Below are 20,403 nucleotides of genomic sequence, written 5' to 3' on the forward strand. Positions count from 1 at the left end.
AGCCTGATCACCAGACATTTGAAGAAAGAGGCCCCACAGGAAAGAGCAAGGTTTCAGCTTTTTCAGGTCTGTGAAGCCAGTTTCACCTGTTCATTCTGTCTTCACCTTCCAAACATTTGCTGGCATCTCTTACTAATTTTAGTTTCCTCTTCTATTTGCTTTGTCCTAGTGGATTTACACCACTTTATTCCTTTAACTGCGATTTCAAGGGATTTCAGGAGAGAGTGGAGTTAAATACCTGTGGTCAATCTGCCACATGAAATGGGCACATCTTGCTTTTTTCCTTTAACAATATATTGAGGACATTTTTGTTTCATTTCAATGAAGTATGGAATTTCAGGCTCCAGTTGGTAATACTTAAGACAGTTTTAGGTTTATGCTATTTTAAGAAATGCTGCAATGGGACATTATTATTGTACAACAGTGATTATGTGTAGAAATAAAGAAAGGAGAAAAAAAGAGAGGGACAGAAAGGAAGGGCGTGAGAAAGAGAGAAGGAGGGGAGGAGGAGGGAAGGAGTTCATGCAGAATGTCCCTACAGCCAGCCAGCAGCCACTAGCTCCACCTCTGCCTGGGAGCCAGGCCTGTCCAAAGATAACCAAATGGAAAGGGAAGAACCTGAAAGCCTCCACTTTAGCTCTAGAAGGTTTGCAAATTCTCTGACTTCTCTTTCTTCCATTGCAATGTGGGGAGCATAGCTTTTGCTAGTACATTAAGAGGTCTTAAGGAGAGGTTTGCACTTCTCACATCAACCAGCTTCTTACTAAGCACTTGACATTGAGTTACAAGGGATGTTGAAGAAATAGTATTCAATAATCAGCTCATTCAACAGATGTCTATTGAGGTCAGTTCTTTATACAGGCACCTGATTGTTGATGTACAGCAGTGGACAAAGAGACACGGTCCCTGCTCTTGGGGCTTCCAGTCTAGAAAGAGTTACAGACATTAAATACGTAAGCTCACAAAATAAATATATAATTGCAATTAGGATAAGGTCCGGGGAGGAAAAAGAAACACATTTTTAGGAGAGTAGCAGGACTGCCCTGCCATGGAGAAATATATAGATATAGGGAAGCCTCTTGAGGAGGTGACAGCAGAGACAAGCCCCAGAGGATGAGAAGGAGAAAGAGAACACATCCTAGGCAAAGGGTGCTGTGCCAAGACCCTGAGATTTGAAAGGGCTTGACACACTCATGTTCATGAAATAGAACCAGGGTGCTCAGGGTGGAGTGACCAGCACAAGGTTGAGAGGTAGGCAGGTGGCCTAATGGAAAAACACACAAACTGACTATATTCTGGAGGTGTGGGGATTTCTCTCCACACCCAAACAACTCTCCAGAAGACACCAACAGGGTATCCTATAATTTAATTCCATTCTGACACTATCCATCTGGAGTTAGAGTCAGATCTACAGGCTGAGGGTTCAGTCCCACAAAGTTGCCCCCACTTCAGATGCCAATCACAAGTCCCAGGTGGTGACCTGCACTTCGATCAAGCAGCTTAAAACTGGGGTTCCCATGACACTCTTCCTCTGCTCTTCCTCTGCTAGAGCAGCTCACAGAACTCAGGGAAACACTTACTTACACTGACCCATTGATTTAAAGGATATTACAAAGGATACAAAGGAGCAGCCAAATGGAAGAGATGCATAGTCCGAGGAAGATGGGAAGGGCTTGGAGCTGCTCTGCTCTCTCCATGTGTTCAGTAGCCTGGAAGCTCTTTAAACCCCATAGGTCATGGATTTTGTTTGTTTGTTTGTTTGTTTGTCTGTAGAAAGGGGGTCTCCCTATGTTGTTCAGGTTAGTCTCAAACTCCTGAGTTCAAGCAATCCTCCTGCCTCGGCATCCCAAAGTGCTGGGATTACAGGCATAAGACACTGCACCCAGCCTAGTTAATGGATCTTTATGCAGGCTTCCCCACATAAGCATGATTAATTATTAACTTGGTCTTCAGCCCCACTCCCCTTCCCAGGATGGGGGGTGGAGATGAAGGTTCCAAGCTTCTCATCATGGCTTGGTCTTTCTGGTGACCAACATCCCTCCATATGCCCACAAAGAGGCACCTCATTGGAACAAAAGATGCTCCTAGTACCCAGGAAGTTCCAAGGGCTTAGGAGTTCTGTGTCAAAACTAGGGTCAAAGGCTAAACATTAGAATAAGAGATGCACCTAGAACCCCTATTTCTCAAGAAATTTTAAGGGTTTTGGGAGCTCTGTGCCAGAAACTTGGGACAAAGACCAAATATACATTTCTTATATCACAATATCATAGAGGGCCAGATCATGCAGAGAGGTCACATTAATTAATTAATTAATCCAATAGATATGGATTAAGCACTTACTATGTGTTGGGAAATATTCTGTGTACTAGACAAAGAGGACTGAACAAGAAAAGTCCATCCTCTCATGAAGCTTACATTCTAGTGGTAGGAAACAGACACTACATACAAATGCATGCATGAATGAATGAATGAATGAATGAATGAATGAATGAATTCAGCTCATGAAAGTACTTAGGAGAAAATAAATCATCAGGACAGAACAGAGAGTGACTTGAGGGGAGGGCGCTACTTTCTATGAGTGGTCAAGAAAAGCGTGAATGAGGAGAAGGAGCCAGCCATGTGAAGACCACAGAGAAGAACATTGTGGGCAGAGGCAATGGCAGGTGCAAAGGTCCTAATGAAAGAACAGACTTGGAGTGTTCAAGAGATAGAGTTAAGGAGTTGCTATTTTATTCTAAGTGGGAGCCATTGCAAGGTCTTAGCAGGAAAGCAACAGGATCTGATTTAAGTTTCTCAAAGTGTACTCTGGCTGCTATGTGGAGAATGGATTGCAGAGGCAAGAGAATTAGGAAGGAAGGCAGTTAGGAGGCTCTTCTGGGGACAAGTGGGAGTTGACGGTGGTTAGGAGGTGAAGGAGATGGAGCAGGAGGCAGGATGTCTAGTAGGTCCTGATCATTGAGGGTGAGGAAAGGGAAGGATCAAGGACACTTCCTAGGTGACTTGGGGACGCAGGTGTGTGGTGATGCCTTTTACTGCTAAGGGGAAGAACGGGGTGAGATGTGGGAAGGAGCAGTTAACAAACATTAATTGAAGGCTCCCTGTGTGCTTGGCACTGAGGGACACATAGAGAGGTGTGGGGAGAGGCCTTGCTCTGCCTGGCTGTGGACAGTCCAGCTACAGAGATGAGATGCTCACATGAAGCAAGAGAGAACGGTGTGATACCAACCATCAAGATGCAGTCCCAAAAGATCTGGCTGCTGTCCTCCCACCTACAAAGCCCTCTCACACATTATCTATTCGATCCACATCATTACCAAATAAGATAGGTAGTATTATCCCCATTTTACAGATGAGAAAACTGAGGCTTGGAGAGACTGTGACTAGCCCCAGCTCAGCCAGCCAGGTTGGATGCAAATCAGCAGAGGCTTTAGAATTTCTATACAGGCATCTGCTCTGCAGTAGGGTGGGATGGGGACTTGCTTCGAAGCCTCATTTTATATCAAGCACACTGGTTTTACTTGGTTTAGGGTTTGGCAGTGGCTGAGAGAGGGGTGGGAGAAGCCAATGGGGCTGGAAAGGAGGGTATAAAACTTATGAAAGTAATTTATTGGGGATATCCATTGAGGTACACCCAGTTCTGTCTGTCTCCAAGCCAGGGTTCTTTCTTAGTCTGGATTTAAGGAGTTGTTCCAAGATAGCAGAAGGTAGTATGAACAACATTGACTGGGGAAGAGGCAAGGCTTAACTCAGAGTGATCTCTGTAGGACTTGAGGGCCAAAGAGGGCAGCCCCAGGAGGGACATGATTCAGGAGCAAGGCATGGTGGGCTGTTAATTGAAGTTTGTTGAAGGCATAGAGACCTCTCAGTTCTACACATGGGCAACCTGTACTGGTGGCTGGGACCTGCCTACTTAGGTGGGCACTCTGGGTCAGTCACTGGGGACAGCTCCTCCCCAGCTTTGGTGGACATGGGCCTGCCTTCTGCTCCCAGGTCTTAGCCTCCCGGCAGGGACTTATTCCTTGAAATCTTGCAGTTCAGGTCTGGCCATCAGGTGGGCCCAGGATGTGCCCTACCTAGCCTGAGACATACTGTGAAATAAATCCAGGCTGGCAAGGCATTGTACCCCTCTCCTCTCCCTCCAGCCATGTCCAGTGCCCTTTTACCCAGAGCCTCTCAGCAGAGATCACCCCCACCTGCCTACCTCAACCAGTGGCTCTCAACCTACAGGACACAGAGCTTTTAATGATGTCCCACTGTCCCTACATGTATCGTGGGCAGTTTCCTCACTGAGAGGCTCCATCAGTGAGCATCTGCTGTGTTTGTTATAACTTCCTTCCCTTTCTCTCTTTGTCCGGCAACCTGCTTGTTCTCAAAGCTCTGTTCAAGCATCACTCCGCTGCCTTTCCCACCCCGCCCTGGCTGGTGTTTATCCCTGAGCTCCTCTGCTCCCTGTGCCCTGCTTCATTTACCTTGTGTCATTTGTGCTGTATATGGTGTGAGGGACCCAACTTTGATTCTTTCCAGATTGGTAGACAATTAAGTCTTGGCATTTATAAAAAGTCTTTTTCTTTTTCATTTGAACTGCTTCATTGCATATGCCCTCTCCATATATGCTCAGACCTACCTCTGTTTGTCTGTCCTGGTGGCAATTCCATGCTATTTTAATCCCAAAGGAATTATAATAAGTTTTGTATAGTGTGTCACCATCACTACTAGTTTTTTATTTTTATTTTTAGTTGATAAAAATGGACATTTGTTATGATATTGTTTTCCCGTGCAAGAACATGTTCAGATCCTATTGCAAATTTATATCCCGTGGGTAAGTTTTACAGATTCTTCTCTTAAACTTATAATTGTAATTAAATTTATTGATAAATATTTTATAGATTTTGACACTTCTGTGAATCAGACATTTCCTTCACTTCTATTTCTAATTGGTTATTGCTAATATAGAGAAAAGCTATTCATTTTGTATGTTTACCTTAAATCCAACCATATTACCAAACTCTATTATTATTTTTGATGTGTCTTTCTAGAAAACCTAAAGACGATGGGGAATGGGACAGTGTTTGGAGAAACTCAGAACCTGGGCACTGCAGTGCGGGTCCTCCTGGGGACATGAGGCACAGTGAGAAATGCACCAAGTGGACAGGTCAGTTGTGTATATGGAGATGGGGGTGAGATAAGGAAGCCCCTAACTCTCCAGAGAGGCCTCTCCTCTCCGAGGCTCAGGGCCTCCCAGTCCTCACTCCTGCATCCCACTCTCACTCCCCCACCACCAAGGAGCTCAGGCAACTCTGCACATCTCAGGTGACCCTGAACAGGCTCCTTTGCAGGATTCCTGAGATAAAGGGCTGAACACAAAGGAAACAGAAGCCATGACTGCAGCAGGGAAAGGGAGGACTCAGGGCTGGTCTATCTGAGTGCTGAGGTCCAACCCTCTCAGGGGCCTCAAAAAGGTTACTGGAGCCCTCTGACACCCCCAGGCGAGGCAGAACTGGCAGCACTTGGCAGAACTAGGAATAATGGCAGCCACCATGCAGTGCGTTCTCAACAGTCCTCTGAGGATTCCCCTTTACAGATGAAGAAACTGGAGTTCAGGGAAATTAAGGAACTCATTTGAGTTTACACAGATAGTAAATGGCAGAGGTGGAATTCAAACCCAGGAACCTAACTGCAGAGCCTGCCACACGCAGTATTCCCACGTGGCCATCCAGGCCATTCATGTTAAGCACACAGGCCAAAGACGGGATCCCCTAGAAACTGCAGAGCTTTCTCAGGGACCCTGGAGTTCATGCATATACCAGACATTGTCTGCAGACATTACAGAAATATGTCCCCACTTAGGTCCTTTAGTGAATTGAATGGTGACCGCCTCCCCGCGCCCCCACCACCCAGCTCCGCAAAGGATAACATCACTTGGAATCTCAGAACGTGACTGTGTTTGGAATAGGGATCTTTGCAAATGTAATGAAGGTAAAGATCTCAAGATGAGATCATCTTGGATTAGAATGTCCTTCTGAGAGACAGAAAGGAGGAGACATACAGAGACACAGAGAGGGAGGGCATGTAAAAATGGAGGCAGGCAGAGATTGGAGTGATGCCGTTGCACACCCAAGAACACCAGGGGCCATCAGAAGCTGGAAGCTGCCAGGAAGGATTCCCCCCTGGAGCCTTTGGAGGAAGCATGGTCCTGCCAGCCCCTTGTTTCCAGGCTTCAGGCCTCCAGAACTGTGAGAGAATAAACTTCTGTTATTTCAAACCACCTGGTTGGTGGCCATTTGTTACAGTAGCTCTGGGAAACAGATACAAATGTCCACTGTTCTTTTTTTTTTTTTTTTTTTCTTTGAGACAGAGTTTCGCTCTTGTTGCCCAGGCTGGAGTGCAATGGTGCAATCTCGGCTCACTGCAACCTCTGCCTCTGGGGTTCAAGCGATTCTCCTACCTCAGCCTCCCGAGTAGCTGGGATTACAGGCATGTGCCACCACGCCTGGTTAATTTTATATTTTTAGTAGAGATGGGGTTTCTCCATGTTGGTCAGGCTGGTCTCAAATTCCTGACCACAGGTGATCTGCCCACCTCAGCCTCCCAAAGTGCTAGGATTACAGGTGTGAGCCACCATGCCTGGCCTGAATGTCCACCGTTATTATTCTTCATAAGAAATGTAGGCATTTCAAGCTATTACCAAACTCATAGCCACTATTTATCATTGTCTATTTTTCTCCATCAATGGATATGAAAATATTGCTATCATGAAAAATAAATTATATTTGCAACCCCATTATCTTCCAGATGGAGAAGCAGTTTGAGAGAGGGCAGCGGAGAAGCAAGAGAGCTGGTCTGGAACCCAGCTGCCTGACTCGTGAGTCATTTCTCTTCCTCCAAAGCCCTATTAAGTCTGGGGCTGCTTATGGTCCTCACCACCTACACAAAGAAAGTCAGGGTCATATTCATCCATCAGGAGGTTCAGGGCCATTTCCCACTTTCCTCTGTTTGGCAACACTAAGAGCCACCCTCTGATTGTTCCAGAAAAGCAAGAATTGCTAAAGGCCATTGTGTCAAGTTTGCCCAATTCATGCTACTTGACATCTTACCCTGCCCCACCCTGCTCCCACCCCTCCTCCCGCTTGTGCCCCTGATTGCAACACTCCTGGCTGGGGTGGGACAGGGTGGCCAGATAAAAGCAAAGGAGGACCTGGAATGCTGGTTTGTATGGGCTGAGTCTGCCGCTGAGCTGCATCATGGTGCGGTCTGTGGTCTGGGCAGGTGAGCTGTCAGGGATAGTGGGCTGGGTCTCGGGGGCTGTGGGGAGGTGGGGATGTGCATGTCCAGGGACCCCTTGCTACCCTTTGCAAGGAAGCAGGGGGACTCAGGAGAACTTCAGAGGGTCATTTTATCCCTCTCCATGCCTCCTGGCTTGCAGCCCCTTAATTACCTTTCCTGTGGGCTCCCCCTTAGGCTCTTTCAACCCAAGAGACTTCATGTTTCAAGGGAAGGTTTTTCTCAACAGGCTGAAGATGACTTGACTTTCCTCTTTCTGTCCTGAAAGCCCAGAGTCAATGAGGCCCCTGCACTGGGTCTTTGTGTCTTTCCCATGTTCTTATGTCCCTCCTGTTGGCCTTATCCAAGAAGCACCCTCTGCCAAGAGCCTCTTCTCTAACCTCATATTGGCTGTCCTGCAAGAAGGCAGCCTGGGGCCAGGACCCTGGGCATCCTTGCAAATTTTCATGCAGGTTCTATTAGGTTGACAGAGAAGTCCAAGTTCACCAGGTGAAAGAGATCTCTTTGAAGGAATCCTGTCAAGGTCTAGGTCTCCAAGGCTGTGGATGCCTGCTACAGCTAGGTGGTGGAAAGGCAGCAGGAAGCATAAACGATGGGAGCAGAGGCACAGGCCCTCCCCAGGAGGTGATCTCTCCCCGTGCAGCCCTTCCAGATTGGTTCTTTCTAGCCCCAGAACAGGTTTTCTTCTTGTTCCGAAAGAGAAGCAGTCTCTCTGAACAACTCACAAGTCAGCGGTTTTTCCACAGGCTTCCTGAATCCACACTGCCCTTTACTGAGGCATAGAGAGGGGGCAGCCTCAGCCCAGGGAGCCATCCCAGGCCAGAAAGGGACCCCATGGTCTGGCCTGCATGAAGGGATGGGCACAGTGCCCTCCTGGGTCCCTTCTGGAAGGAGAAAGCTTGATTCATATGAAATCAGCCCTCCCTGACCACCTCCTGTGCTTCCGTAGCTGTGGGGCCTGGGAAGGTGAGAATGGTGGCGTAACCCTGGCCTTCTCTCTTGTGTTGCTCCAGGTTTCATGGTCCTGCTGATGATCCCATGGGGTAAGTGGCCTCTTTCTTGGAGCTAGCTCTTGAATCCCTTAGCCCCTTCCCTGGGCTTTGCTTCATGTCCCAACACACTTTCTCTGCCACACCTCCCCAAGAACTCCAGATTTCAGTAGTGACTCTCTTCCAAAGCTCAGACCCTGCAAATGTCCCCATCGCCTAGCAGCCCTCCCAGGAAGGCCCTTGCCTCCTTATCCACTAGCTGAGCTCCTGCACATGTGTGGGGCCAGCTTGCACATCAGCTCTCTCAGGGCTTTCCTTTCCTGGGGTTACTGGCTCCCTCCTCTGCACTCTGTGCTCTTGCAGCACCTTTGTGTTTTACAGTGCATTTTGCACTGCCTCTCATTATTGGCTTAGATGTCTCTCTGCACCAGACTCCAAGTTGCTGGGGTTAAGGAACCTTAGTCTCACCTGGCTCAGCATCCCCAGCCCCTTAGCTCTGCGAGGATAACACACTGCTTCCGATCTGTTGAACTGATCAGATGTGGAGCTTGAGAGAGGCAGGAGGGAGCTCCTTGTTGTGTCAAATGGAAAAGAGACCTTGGGGGACCTTCAGCAACTCGGACTCCTGGTGCCTCTCTTGCCCCACCCCATTCCCTGGGCATCAGTGGCCTGGGAATGCTGGCCTCTCAGACCTTGTCCTGTGACTGTGCCTCTCACATTGGGCTGTGGCATTGGACGTACATTTCCCTCTCAGCCTCATAGGAGGGAACAGCCGCGGACACAGATACAGCAAACGTGGGGAAGATGAGAGGTGGGAGATTTCTCAAAAAGCTTTAGTCCAGGCTACTTCTGGACTTTCTGCAGTATAGTAATAATAGTAGGACTTTGTGTGAACTAAGGGTTAATACACACAAAACACCTAGAACAGAGCTTCTTCCATGCAGTGTTCCTCCGAGTGTTTTACATGTATTAACTTTAGCCCACACGGGGGTCGTGTGACACACATTATGGGAGGTCCAGTGGCCTCCCTGTTTCACACAGCAGGAAGCTGAGTCACACAGTGAGTAAGTTGCAAAGTTGGGATTTCAACCCAGACACTGACATGCCAGAGTCCCCACTGTTAACCACTGCACTTTATTTTCTCCATAGTACAGAAATTCATAACAATATTTGATATGCGACAGCATGACATGACAGAAAAAGAGCTTCCTGGCTCCTTCCTACGTGGCCTGAAGGATGAGTTCTCTGGGTTCATCCCCTCCTTCCTCTCTTTTGCTTTGGGCAGTTCAGCAATTCTCCTGTATCACTGCAGGCTACACCCCAGCCCCACCAGCAAGCTGCACTCCGGGGTGCCCCCTGGTTAGAAACAGTGACAACTCCAGAGCCACGTGTATGCCCAGGGTCAGCCCTCTATGCTCTTGGGTTCTAGTTGAGGCCTGCCTGAGCGCTCTCTTCCCGAAACTCTCCTATAGACACTTTGCACCCTTCCTCTTCCTCACCCCCTCCCTGTCCATGTGGGCATTGGAGAGGGTACAGAGAGACCCTGCTGGGGCAAAGGGAAGTCCCAGGTTCTAGACAACAGCCACAGATACGATCCAGTCCAAACTCACCGCTCCATCAAGATCTTGGCATAAAATGTTGGCTCACATGAGCCATACCATCATAGACTGAGAGACTGGGAGAGACCCCAGAGACCACACAGTCATTATCAGATGGGGCCAGGATTGCAAATGAGTTGGACCCAAAGTCTATTTTTGGCAGATGCTGGAATGAAGACTAGCATTCTTGCTTCCTGATGTCCTGGTCAACCCTGCACAGGGCTGACCTCAGTGGGGGACATCACTACCAGGCCCTCACTGGGAACAGACCATCCTACCCCCTGCAAAGTCTTTTCACACACTGTAGGGTACTCTAGAGGCAAGTACCCTATAGTGTGTGGGGTACTTAGAGACAAGATGCCTTCTCCTAGATAAAATTAGCTCTTTATTAGAATCTCAGCAGTGATATTGATAAACATAGATTATCTACAAGGGATAACAAGCAAGTGCAAATGGCTTTAATGCAAGACTAAAGAAATATAAAACCAGGCCTATAACTGGGGCCTCCTCTCTGCTACTTATCGGTTTGCATTTTAATGAAGTATTCTGAGGTATTCCAAACTGTTTTGGAAAGTTCGGCCTGCCTTCCGTCTGCAGATGAGCATGCCATGTCTAATTCCCTCTGGGCCTCATGCTGGGGCTGCCTGGGGCTACCTTCTTTCAGGTTTCGGGGCCTGGAGGGGAGACCCTAACTGGGGGTAGGGAGACCTGCCTGCCAGACCCTGATCCTGGGAGCTCAGACTCTGAGACTAGCAACTTTTAAGGATGTCAAGGAGTCAAGAGGCTTGGGTCGCAGCATGGCTGCTCTGCCCTCTTAGCAGCTGTACTGATGAGGATGGCCCCAAGCTCGTGAACCTCAACTTGCTTCTCAGGAAAACAAGTCTTGGAAGATGATGGCCCTGCCCACTCAGTGTTCTGAGGATCCCATGTCTGGCCTCTGAAAATGCTTTCCCAACTGCAAGGCTCCACCCACACAAAAGCAAATGCCATTTCTGCCTATGGCGTCCCTCCACTGACTCCAGGTGTAGAAGAGGGAGGTCCAAGGACATTGCCTGCCCCAGACGGAGGGTCACAAGTCCCCAGAAGGCCCTGCTGACAGCTATCTCTTTTCTTTACTCCAACGGGCCAGGTTCTGCTGCAAAACTGGTCTGCTACTTCACCAACTGGGCCCAGTACAGACAGGGAGAGGCTCGCTTCCTGCCCAAGGACGTGGACCCCAGCCTTTGCACCCACCTCATCTACGCCTTTGCTGGCATGACCAACCACCAGCTGAGCACCATTGAGTGGAATGACGAGACTCTCTACCAGGAGTTCAATGGCCTGAAGAAGATGTGAGCCAAAGCAGAGGAGCAGGGTGGGTGGGGTGTGGTGGGGGGACAGACAACCTCCTCCCAGAGCCAGGCACCTCCCCAGAACCAAGGACCTGCCACAGACCCACTGTGTGGCTTTGGGCAAGTTGTATCACCTCTCTGGGCTCTCCTGTGCTTAATGAAAGAGGTAGGGGTTACTTAGGGGATCCCATAGGGCCCTTCCAGTTTAGGTCTAAGTGGGATTGGGATTGTGAGACTTTCTGTCTCCCGTGAAGGCCCTTCCTCATTGTGAAATTGATCCACCCTTCAGCCCCAGTGTTCTGGGTGCCTTCACAAAGCCTCTTGAGAATCTGCCCCAATCCTTGCTTCCTGAGCCCACACAGTGGTGTCTCCCCTGTTGGACAGGTGGTTCTGGGAGTCAGGAACGTGACTTCCCTTTCCCAATCTACAGCTGTCCCCGGAATGCTAGTACAGGCTCTGTACATAGACACTTTGACACGTCCTCACCCTTGTTGCTCCTCCCCATGGTAACATCCCTGCCAGGGAACCCTGAGAGCTGGCAGAGTAAATCCTGCTGTGTCTCCTGTCTTTCCCAGGAATCCCAAGCTGAAGACCCTGTTAGCCATCGGAGGCTGGAATTTCGGCACTCAGAGGTTAGTTGACTGTGGTCACCTGTGTGGTAAAGTTCCTGGATGAGAACCTCGTGCACTGGCCAGAGGGAGCCCTGGTCAGAGAGAGCCCTGGTCAGGGAATCGGGCCAGGCTGAGGTGTGGTCAGGGGAAAGGAGAGGGGAGCTGAACTCTGGGGGCTGAATTTCTTTCTGGGTTCTTGGCACCCCAGCAGGAGGGCAGCACAGTGAGCTTCGTTCCAGGCTGTTTCAGATCCAGTCTTGGCAGAAGCACAGGTCTAAACACAGCAGAGGGCTCAGACCTCTCCAGGCATCAGTCTCTTCTTCCATGAAATGAGAAGAGGGAGGGTCCCAACTAATCCTGACAACATGCAGTGTCTATGTTTTCTGAGCTCAGAAATGGGTTATCTTGTCCCAGAGAGAATGTTTATTCCACTTCTGAGTATAAAAGGTAATCTGTGAGATTGAGCCTGGGTGCCAAAGTATTGGCATTTGGGGGACATTTTTTAATGATTTATGGAGATAATGGAATGGAGTATTTGAAACTTGGTGTTTTCTAGAAAATCCAGAATATATGGCTCCCAAAGCTCTAAACAGTCTTTCTAAAACTTTTTTGGATCATGAACCCTTTTGGGAATCTGATGAAAGTTATGACTCATCTTCCAAAATAATGCTTATATACAGATTGTTTATTGAAATGCAGGAGTTTTTAGCCTGGTGTCCCCAGACTAAATTAATAAAAATAAAATAAGATCAATCTGTAAAGGACTTGAGACCCCCAAGAAGTTCAGGGACTTCCCACTAAGGAAGGCAGATGTGGAGAGGTGGCTCTTGAGGCAGCGTGGGGATTTTGATGAGCTCCAGACTAGTAATAGTAATAAAAACACAAAGCACTCTACAGGTGTGAGCTAGAGGAAAGATGACCAGGTTAACCTGCCAGGAAACTAAAACAGTGGGCTCTCCAGGTCTTTACTAACCTTAGTAAAGGAATTAGAGAAATTCTCATTAGAGAAAAATCCTAATTAGAGAAAAATTAGTTTCTCTAATTCCTCTTCTTTTTAAACCTTCATTCCGAGGGTGTCAACTAGCTCTGATTCGGGGTGGGACAATTCAGGGGCTTGGAGGGAGCCTCTGGAGGGAATTTTGGGAAAGGCTTCTAGGGCATCCATGAGCCCCTGGTGGTGTTGATGTTCAGGGGTAGAAAGCGCTCTGGATGGTCCCCTTTCCTCAACCCAGACCATAACTCACCAGCAAATATCCCTGCAGCCTCTGAAGAAGCCCTCCCAGCGCCCCTCCCCGCCCAGACACAGAGACGCACTGTCCTGAGTGTTTTCTCGCCTGTCTCTGAGTGAGAGCGGCCTCCTGTTTGGTCCAAGGCAGGCCCTTACTCCCCTTCATCACCTCACAGGTTCACAGATATGGTAGCCACGGCCAACAACCGTCAGACCTTCGTCAACTCAGCCATCAGATTTCTGCGCAAATACGGCTTTGATGGCCTTGACCTTGACTGGGAATACCCAGGAAGCCGGGGGAGCCCTGCCATAGACAAGGAACGCTTCACAGCCCTGGTGCAGGTACCGCTGGGTGGGGCGGGGATCACCCTGTCTGCACAGGGACCCAGCGCTGGAGCCCCCACAGCACATATGAGGGTTGCTCTGCCCCCAGAGCCAGCTGCTTCACGTATCTACGTGGCACAGATCAGCCCTGTGGTCAGCTCTCAGACTTCTACCAGTGAACATCTACCTGGGGCTCACAGGGGCTGCCTGCCTGGTGCGTGCCCCTGTGTTGACTCTGAGCTCCACTCCCACAGGACTTGGCCAACGCCTTCCAGCAGGAAGCCCAGACCTCAGGGAAGGAACGCCTCCTTCTGAGTGCAGCAGTTCCAGCTGGGCAGACCTATGTGGATGCTGGATACGAGGTGGACAAAATCGCCAGGTGAGTCTCAGGCAGATGGCTTGGAACTGTGCTCTCGGAAGGAGGAGAGGCCAAGGGTGGACTGAGCTTTCCCAGGGGTAGAGCGGATGTTCACCTACAAGGCATTTGGAAAGTCCCATCCTTATACCAAAACAAAAGCAGACAATTCCCTGATTTTGTACTCAGGGTAAAACTAAGACACATCCAGAAAGGCTTTTCTCAGTGTCTGCTGCTGCCCTGTTCCAGATCCTTCATTTTGGATCTCTGCCCTCTTCCTTGGGAACTCATTCTTAAGGTGAAAATGCCCCTGAGCGGGTAGCGAAGCCATTGTCTTCAGGAAAATGTGTTTTCTGGATCCTTGCTCCTCAAAGTACAGCATGTGGACTCGCAGCCCCCACAACAACCAGGTGCTCGTTAGAATTATGGACTGTCAGGCGCCACCTCGGGCCTTCTGAAGAAGAGCCTTCATTTTAATGAGATTCCTGGGCGATCTGTGTGCACACTGAAGTGGGAGAAACCCTGAGCTAGAGTTTCCTCCAAAATAGCAATGTAGCAGGAGGTTTCTCGAGTGGAATAGGGAGGGCCTGGGGGTGCTGAGAGGACAGTGGGGTGAGGATGACAAGTTTGAATGAGAATGAGAATGGCCTCCATAAGGGGGCTGGCTGGGACTGCTGTCTGGGTCATCTTCTGCAGAGCCAGGTGAGCCTGCCACCTTTGCCTCTGACCCCAGTGGTTCCTCCCTAGGCCATGCACTGTGGGGGTAGTAGTAAGAAAGAAAGGCTCCCCTCGCCCCCAATCCCTGTTCCTCACCTCCTCTTCCATGCCTCCTGCAGGAACCTGGATTTTGTCAACCTTATGGCCTACGACTTCCATGGCTCTTGGGAGAAGGTCACGGGACATAATAGCCCCCTCTACAAGAGGCAAGAGGAGAGTGGTGCAGCGGCCAGCCTCAACGTGGTACGTGTGGCTGGAGGGCTGAGGCAGGACTCCCCCGTCCAGCAGGCCCTGTCTGGTGGCTTCTTTTGAGCCCCAAGGCCCTCATAGGAAAAAAGACACAGGGTGCTGAGAAACCAGAAGCTTTTTCGTTTCTTTGCTTGCTTGTTTTCTTCTATTTTCCTGGTCCCTACCCCTACTGAGGGGAAACCTCACTGCTGTGGAGCATCTTGGCTGATGGTAGACACAGCAAACCAATTTGATGACAAACAAGTGACCAATGGGGAAGCCCACTTTGAGCTTGAGTCTCCAGCCAGCAGGCCTGCTGCTTCCCTCACACACCTCCACCCCATTTCCTTCAAGACAGTGGGCAGACTTGTGCTCCATGGTCACCCTGGTTGACCTTCTGGAAGGCGCTTTCAGGGGTAGGAGCTTTCCCAAGTTGATAACATCTCCACGGATGTCACTAAGGATGGAAGCACCCCCAGCACCTGCAAAGGGCAGCCTTCATTTTTAGACTAGGGTAGGTTGGGGTCTCCTAACTTTTCCTCATTGAGCAATCAAGACACTTTTAATTTTTAAAATTTTATTTATTCTTAAGAGATAGAGTCTTGCTCTCTCACCAAGATGGGCACGCAGTGGCATGATCATAGCTCACTGCAGCTTCATCCTCCCGGGTTTAAGCAATCCTCCTGCCCCAGCCTTCTGAGTAACTGGAATCACTATGACCAGCTAATTTTTTTTACATTTGTAGAGATGGAGTCTTGCTATATGCCCAGGATGGTCTCAAACTCCTGCCCTTAAGCAATCCTCCTGCCTCAGCCTCCCAAAGCGTTGGAATTATAGGCATGAGCCAACATGCTCAGCCTAGATCCTCTTTGTAAGCCCTCTCTATATCTTAAAATATAGAGAGGGTTTATAAAACCCTACAGAGAGGGCTTATAATAACTATATTGTTTTTCTTTCTTAAAACAAGCACAACCAAACAACAAAGAGAAAGCCCTAAATTAAAATGCTTTTTACTTTTGGAGAGCCCACATCTCTGTATATCAGCTGGAGTGGGACATCTTTGACTTTCTGGCTCTTTCATGAATAAAGAGCACCTCTTTTAGCCAGTGAGCCAGGCACCCACATTTCACACTGAGTCTGGCCTCTCCATCCCCGTCTGGAAGACTGTGTGAGTTTTGGAGGAAACTGTATCCCTGTGCCGGTGGGGAGACACAGAAAGAAAGACAACAAGGGGTTGGAGTCCCTCCAGCACCCTGCTCTCCACACTGTGTACCTTGAATCCACTGAGGAATGGAGGCCATCTTATTTCTACAAAGAGGCCCTCTACTCACCACACGATGTGCCCAGGGATTGCTTCTAGCCAGAGGGGTGACTTTTCCCAACTTGCACAAAAGTGCTATAACAGATCAGGAGAAGCCCTGGCTTCTGCCTTCAGAAAGCACCAGTCTGATCAAAGATAAGTTGTATAGATGGACAAAAAGAAATATATTTAAATAAATGTAGTGAAAACTGTTCTTTACCTAAGTGCTAAGTGGGCTCAGAGTAACTAGACCTGACAAAACTAGGGCAACTTCTGGGGGAAAGTGAACCATACTCTTGGCTTAAGGAATGAGGCTTCATTATTCATTAATTTATCACACTTATATCGGGTACCTTCTCCCATCACAGGCCTGGGGGTGTTACATCAAGTAATACATAACCGGGGGAAGGCCTTATTCAGAGGTGGGTAAGGAAGCCTTTGTTCTATCTGAGCATCAGGTGTCATTCCAGGCACTGGGGATACGGAGATAAATAAAGCAGACCCAATTCCCTGCTTTTGTACTCAGGGTAAAACTAAGACAACAATCATGATAACAATGATGACCATAGTGACCCTTTATTGCGTTGTGCTGACCTTTTGCATGCATTATAACCTTTAATTCTCACAATGCCCTAAGAGATGGATATTTTCCTTATTCCCATGTTACAGACAGAACACCAAGGCTCAGTGAGGTTAACTAAGCTGCTGGGTAAGGCAGGGATCTGTGTCTGCCTTGTTCACTGGTGTGTCTGAAGCACCATGGACAGCACCTGGCACACAGTGGGCCATCAGTACACAATGATTCAGTGAATGGTTGTCTGCGTCTGAAGCCCATGCTCTCTGGTTATCATGCCATGCAGCTTCTTCACTGGGGTCACGGGTTTAAGGCAGGCTCTACAGAAGGTGGGGTAGGGCTGGAATACTAACGAAGGCCCTTGGGGCTCCAGTTGAGGAGCCCCTGCCCTCCTAGTTCTGTCTCTGGATCCCCCAGACTTAGAACCAGGCCAAGGGCTGAGAAAATTAACCCTGCCCTCTTCCGCCACCAGGATGCTGCTGTGCAAATGTGGCTGCAGAAGGGGACCCCTGCCAGCAAGCTGATCCTTGGCATGCCTACCTACGGACGCTCCTTCACCCTGGCCTCCCCGTCAGACACCAGAGTGGGGGCCCCAGCCACAGGGTCTGGCACTCCTGGCCCCTTCACCAAGGAAGGAGGGATATTGGCCTACTATGAGGTAGGAAAACCCATAACTACCCTGGGTACTGTGGGGGTCAGGGGGTGCCTGAGAGAGCAGAGGGTTCCTTCTCCCACCGTTTCTGAGTAAGGACGCCAGGTGCAGAGAATTCTGGCCAGGTAAATTCTATACCATCCATACTGTCTTGAATTTATCCTTAAGCCCAGGTGCCTCAAGCTGAGTTCAGCGTTCTAGGTCACTGCAAAGCACATCCTGATTCTCCAGGCTTCCTCAGACAGGAATTTTCCAATCTCTAGTCTCCTCCTGGTGAGGAAGGGAAGGTGCCTGCAAGAGCCTCCCTCCTCCTCCCCACTGCTGCCTTCTGCTCCCACAGGTCTGCTCCTGGAAGGGGGCCACCAAACAGAGAATCCAGGACCAGGAGGTGCCCTACATCTTCCGGGACAACCAGTGGGTGGGCTTTGATGATGTGGAGAGCTTCAAAACCAAGGTGAGGCCCAGCTCTGCTGGCAGGGGGGTGGTCCTGAGTGAACAAGGCCTGTCAATGACATGGAATGAGGGCAGTTCAGGACCTCAAGGGTGAGTCTCCTTTAAATGTTCCAACATTTCATAAATCTCCACGTGACAGTATTTTGTACATTTACTACCTATTGACTCAGAAAAGACAAAATGACAAAAAATTACTCTACATTTAGTAGCACCCTGGAAAGGATTTCTAAATACAAATTCTACAGACATATGAAGAGGAGAAATACACATGGTGAGGCATATAGCTTTATTCAGCCCATTGGCAATAGCTGGTGCATGTTCAAATTACAGATCTTTTGCTTTACTTATAGGACCCCCTTCTCCTGCCCAATATTGGTGGCCTGAAGAGTTAGTGCATTTACCTGGTTTCATGCCACTCTCCCCTGTGAAACTGTTAGCTCCTGAAGACGGAGGCTTCACTAGCTTATCTGTACATCCCACATCAATTATCTTGTGTGGTTGACAGCGGCAGCTTCTAGAGGTGGAGAATTGCAGGCAGCCACGATCCTGGCTGGGGAGATGGGAGAAGGGGTCACGGTGGAAAGGTGTTTCAGATAAGTCCTAAAGCATAGAAGGTGGCCATTCTTAGGGGTGAGGGAGCAGGCAACTGCACAAACAAAGACGTGGGTGTGAAGCAAGTAGAGGCTGGACTCTGAGAACAAAGTGTAGGCCCACATAGCTGGACCCCCAAGCAGGGCAGGTGGAGGAAGGGAGATAGCTGAAAGGGAGGCTGGGGCCAGCAAGGGATCAAGCACCGTGGCCCCCTGGCAGGGTTAGAGGACAGAGAGTCCCACTCTGAGGAAACACAGTCATACCCTCAGGAAGCCTCAGGAATCTGGTGGAGGGAAGATGGCTCTCAGGGAAGATAAAGACGTGAAGGCAGAGAAGCAAGCCTTGATTGAGATCTTTTGGAAATCTGAGTTGTTCCCTATGGTAACTGAACTTACCTTGACCAGCATACAGTACTCTTAAATAAAGCAGTTCAACCCACACATGACCAAGCTGTGAAGGGTTCCCACTTAGGGAGGAGCACACATCTGACACTATTCTTCCCGGCGCACCTGCCCCACCCCAGGTCATGCTTATGTTAAGACAAGGAGACTGCAAAATGACTGATGTCCAAGCAGCATGAGGACTCAGCACCTAAGCTCCCAGCCCAGGGCTGTCTCCAGAACCTGCAGCCACTCACAGGCCCGAGGCTGCTGGAGAAAAAAAGGGCCCTGTCCAGATGAGGTAGCCAGGCTCTGGGGCTGGCCGGGCTAGGCTTCCCCGGGCTCCTCCACTGCATCCCCTCCCTGCACAGGTCAGCTATCTGAAGCAGAAGGGACTGGGCGGGGCAATGGTCTGGGCATTGGATTTAGATGACTTTGCCGGCTTCTCCTGCGACCAGGGCCGATACCCTCTCATCCAGACGTTGCGGCGGGAACTGAGTAAGTAAGGTGCTAAGGTGCCCGGGGCCAGTGGCGGAATTTGGAGGTGGGGTATGAACACAGCTCCATGCATCCAGTGAACTGTAGGTCCTGGGTCCTTCTGAGGAAATGACTTTGCCCCAATACTGTAATTTCCCAAGCTTCATGCACCCCTAGGAGCTAAGGAAACTGTCAAAACAATTTTCCTTTTTGCGCTTTCTCTTCCTGGTTGCAGCAATGCCTGCCCAGGGTGTTGTAACCATGGCTTCCCTCCAGAGGGCCCCCAGCCTGGGAGCAGCAGCTTGTTCCTCTCATCTGGGAGAAAGCCTCCCCTGAGCCGGCAGCGTGTCACCCCCACCTGCCCTCAGCAGTATCTGGTTGTGCTTGCAGATGGGTAAAGACTTAACTGCCTGTCACATGTGTAGCCAGGTGCTGTCTGTGGCACTGTGCTTCAGCTGTAGGTATGGCTGTTGTCTGGCTGTTCTCTGCCTGGGGTACCTGGCTGTACTCAGCCTGTAGGGCATATGGTGCTGGGCTGCTGCCTGCCAATGGTTGCTGCCTGTGTGCTCTGCCTGTGGGTTTGGGATCTCTTAGGGGGAGCCTTGGTTGAATCTTCACTGTCTTCCCAGGTCTTCCATACGTGCCTTCAGGCACGCCAGAGCTTGAAGTTCCAACAAAAGGTCAGCCCTCTGAACCTGAGCATGGCCCCAGCCCTGGACAAGACACGTTCTGCCAGGGCAAAGCTGATGGGCTCTATCCCAACCCTCGGGAACGGTCCAGCTTCTACAACTGTGCAGGGGGGCGGCTGTTCCAGCAGAGCTGCCCAGCAGGCCTGGTGTTCAGCTCCTCCTGCAAATGCTGCACCTGGAATTGAGTCCCTAAGGCCCCTCCAGTCCCAGCTTCGAGGCTGGGCCCAGGATCACTCTACAGCCTGCCTCCTGCGTTTTCCCTGTGGGCTGCGATCTGGCTCCTGCAGGCCTCTCTGTGGTCTTCCTTTATCCAGGCTTTCTGCTCTCAGCCCTGCCTTCCTTTTTTCTGGGTCTCCTGGGCTGCCTCTTTCACTTGCAAAATAAATCTTTGGTTTGTGCCCCTCTCCCCAAAGATGTGGTGACTTAAGAGGCTCTCTAAGCACACTGTTGACTCCAAAACATCCGCAGGTCAGAGCCAGGTGGGAAGGTGGTCGGTGCAGGATGTGCCAGGCCCTGTGGCAGGTCTTGCCTCATGAGTCCATATGCCACTGGGTGGTTTCCAGTACACAGGTGATGGCAGCCAGAGCACAGCCCCAAGTGCAACACGTTCTTTGGTTATTGGCTC

General features: G+C 49.8%; 1 protein-coding gene across 1 annotated transcript; it reads left to right on the forward strand.

Annotated features, from left to right (window-relative positions):
- Positions 1–7,172: 7,172 nt before the first annotated feature.
- On the forward strand, positions 7,173–20,184 carry CHIT1 (chitinase 1). The gene is made up of 11 exons (XM_007988887.3): positions 7,173–7,266; positions 8,295–8,324; positions 10,998–11,199; positions 11,775–11,831; positions 13,215–13,380; positions 13,617–13,741; positions 14,554–14,677; positions 17,009–17,194; positions 17,529–17,642; positions 18,984–19,110; positions 19,719–20,184. Exons 1-11 carry the CDS (start codon positions 7,242–7,244, stop codon positions 19,961–19,963), a joined length of 1,401 nt encoding a protein of 466 aa, XP_007987078.1. The 5' UTR covers positions 7,173–7,241; the 3' UTR covers positions 19,964–20,184.
- The last annotated feature ends 219 nt before the right edge of the window (positions 20,185–20,403 follow it).

The sequence above is a fragment of the Chlorocebus sabaeus genome, chromosome 25 (assembly GCF_047675955.1).
Source record: "Chlorocebus sabaeus isolate Y175 chromosome 25, mChlSab1.0.hap1, whole genome shotgun sequence".
Classification (NCBI taxonomy): domain Eukaryota; kingdom Metazoa; phylum Chordata; class Mammalia; order Primates; family Cercopithecidae; genus Chlorocebus; species Chlorocebus sabaeus.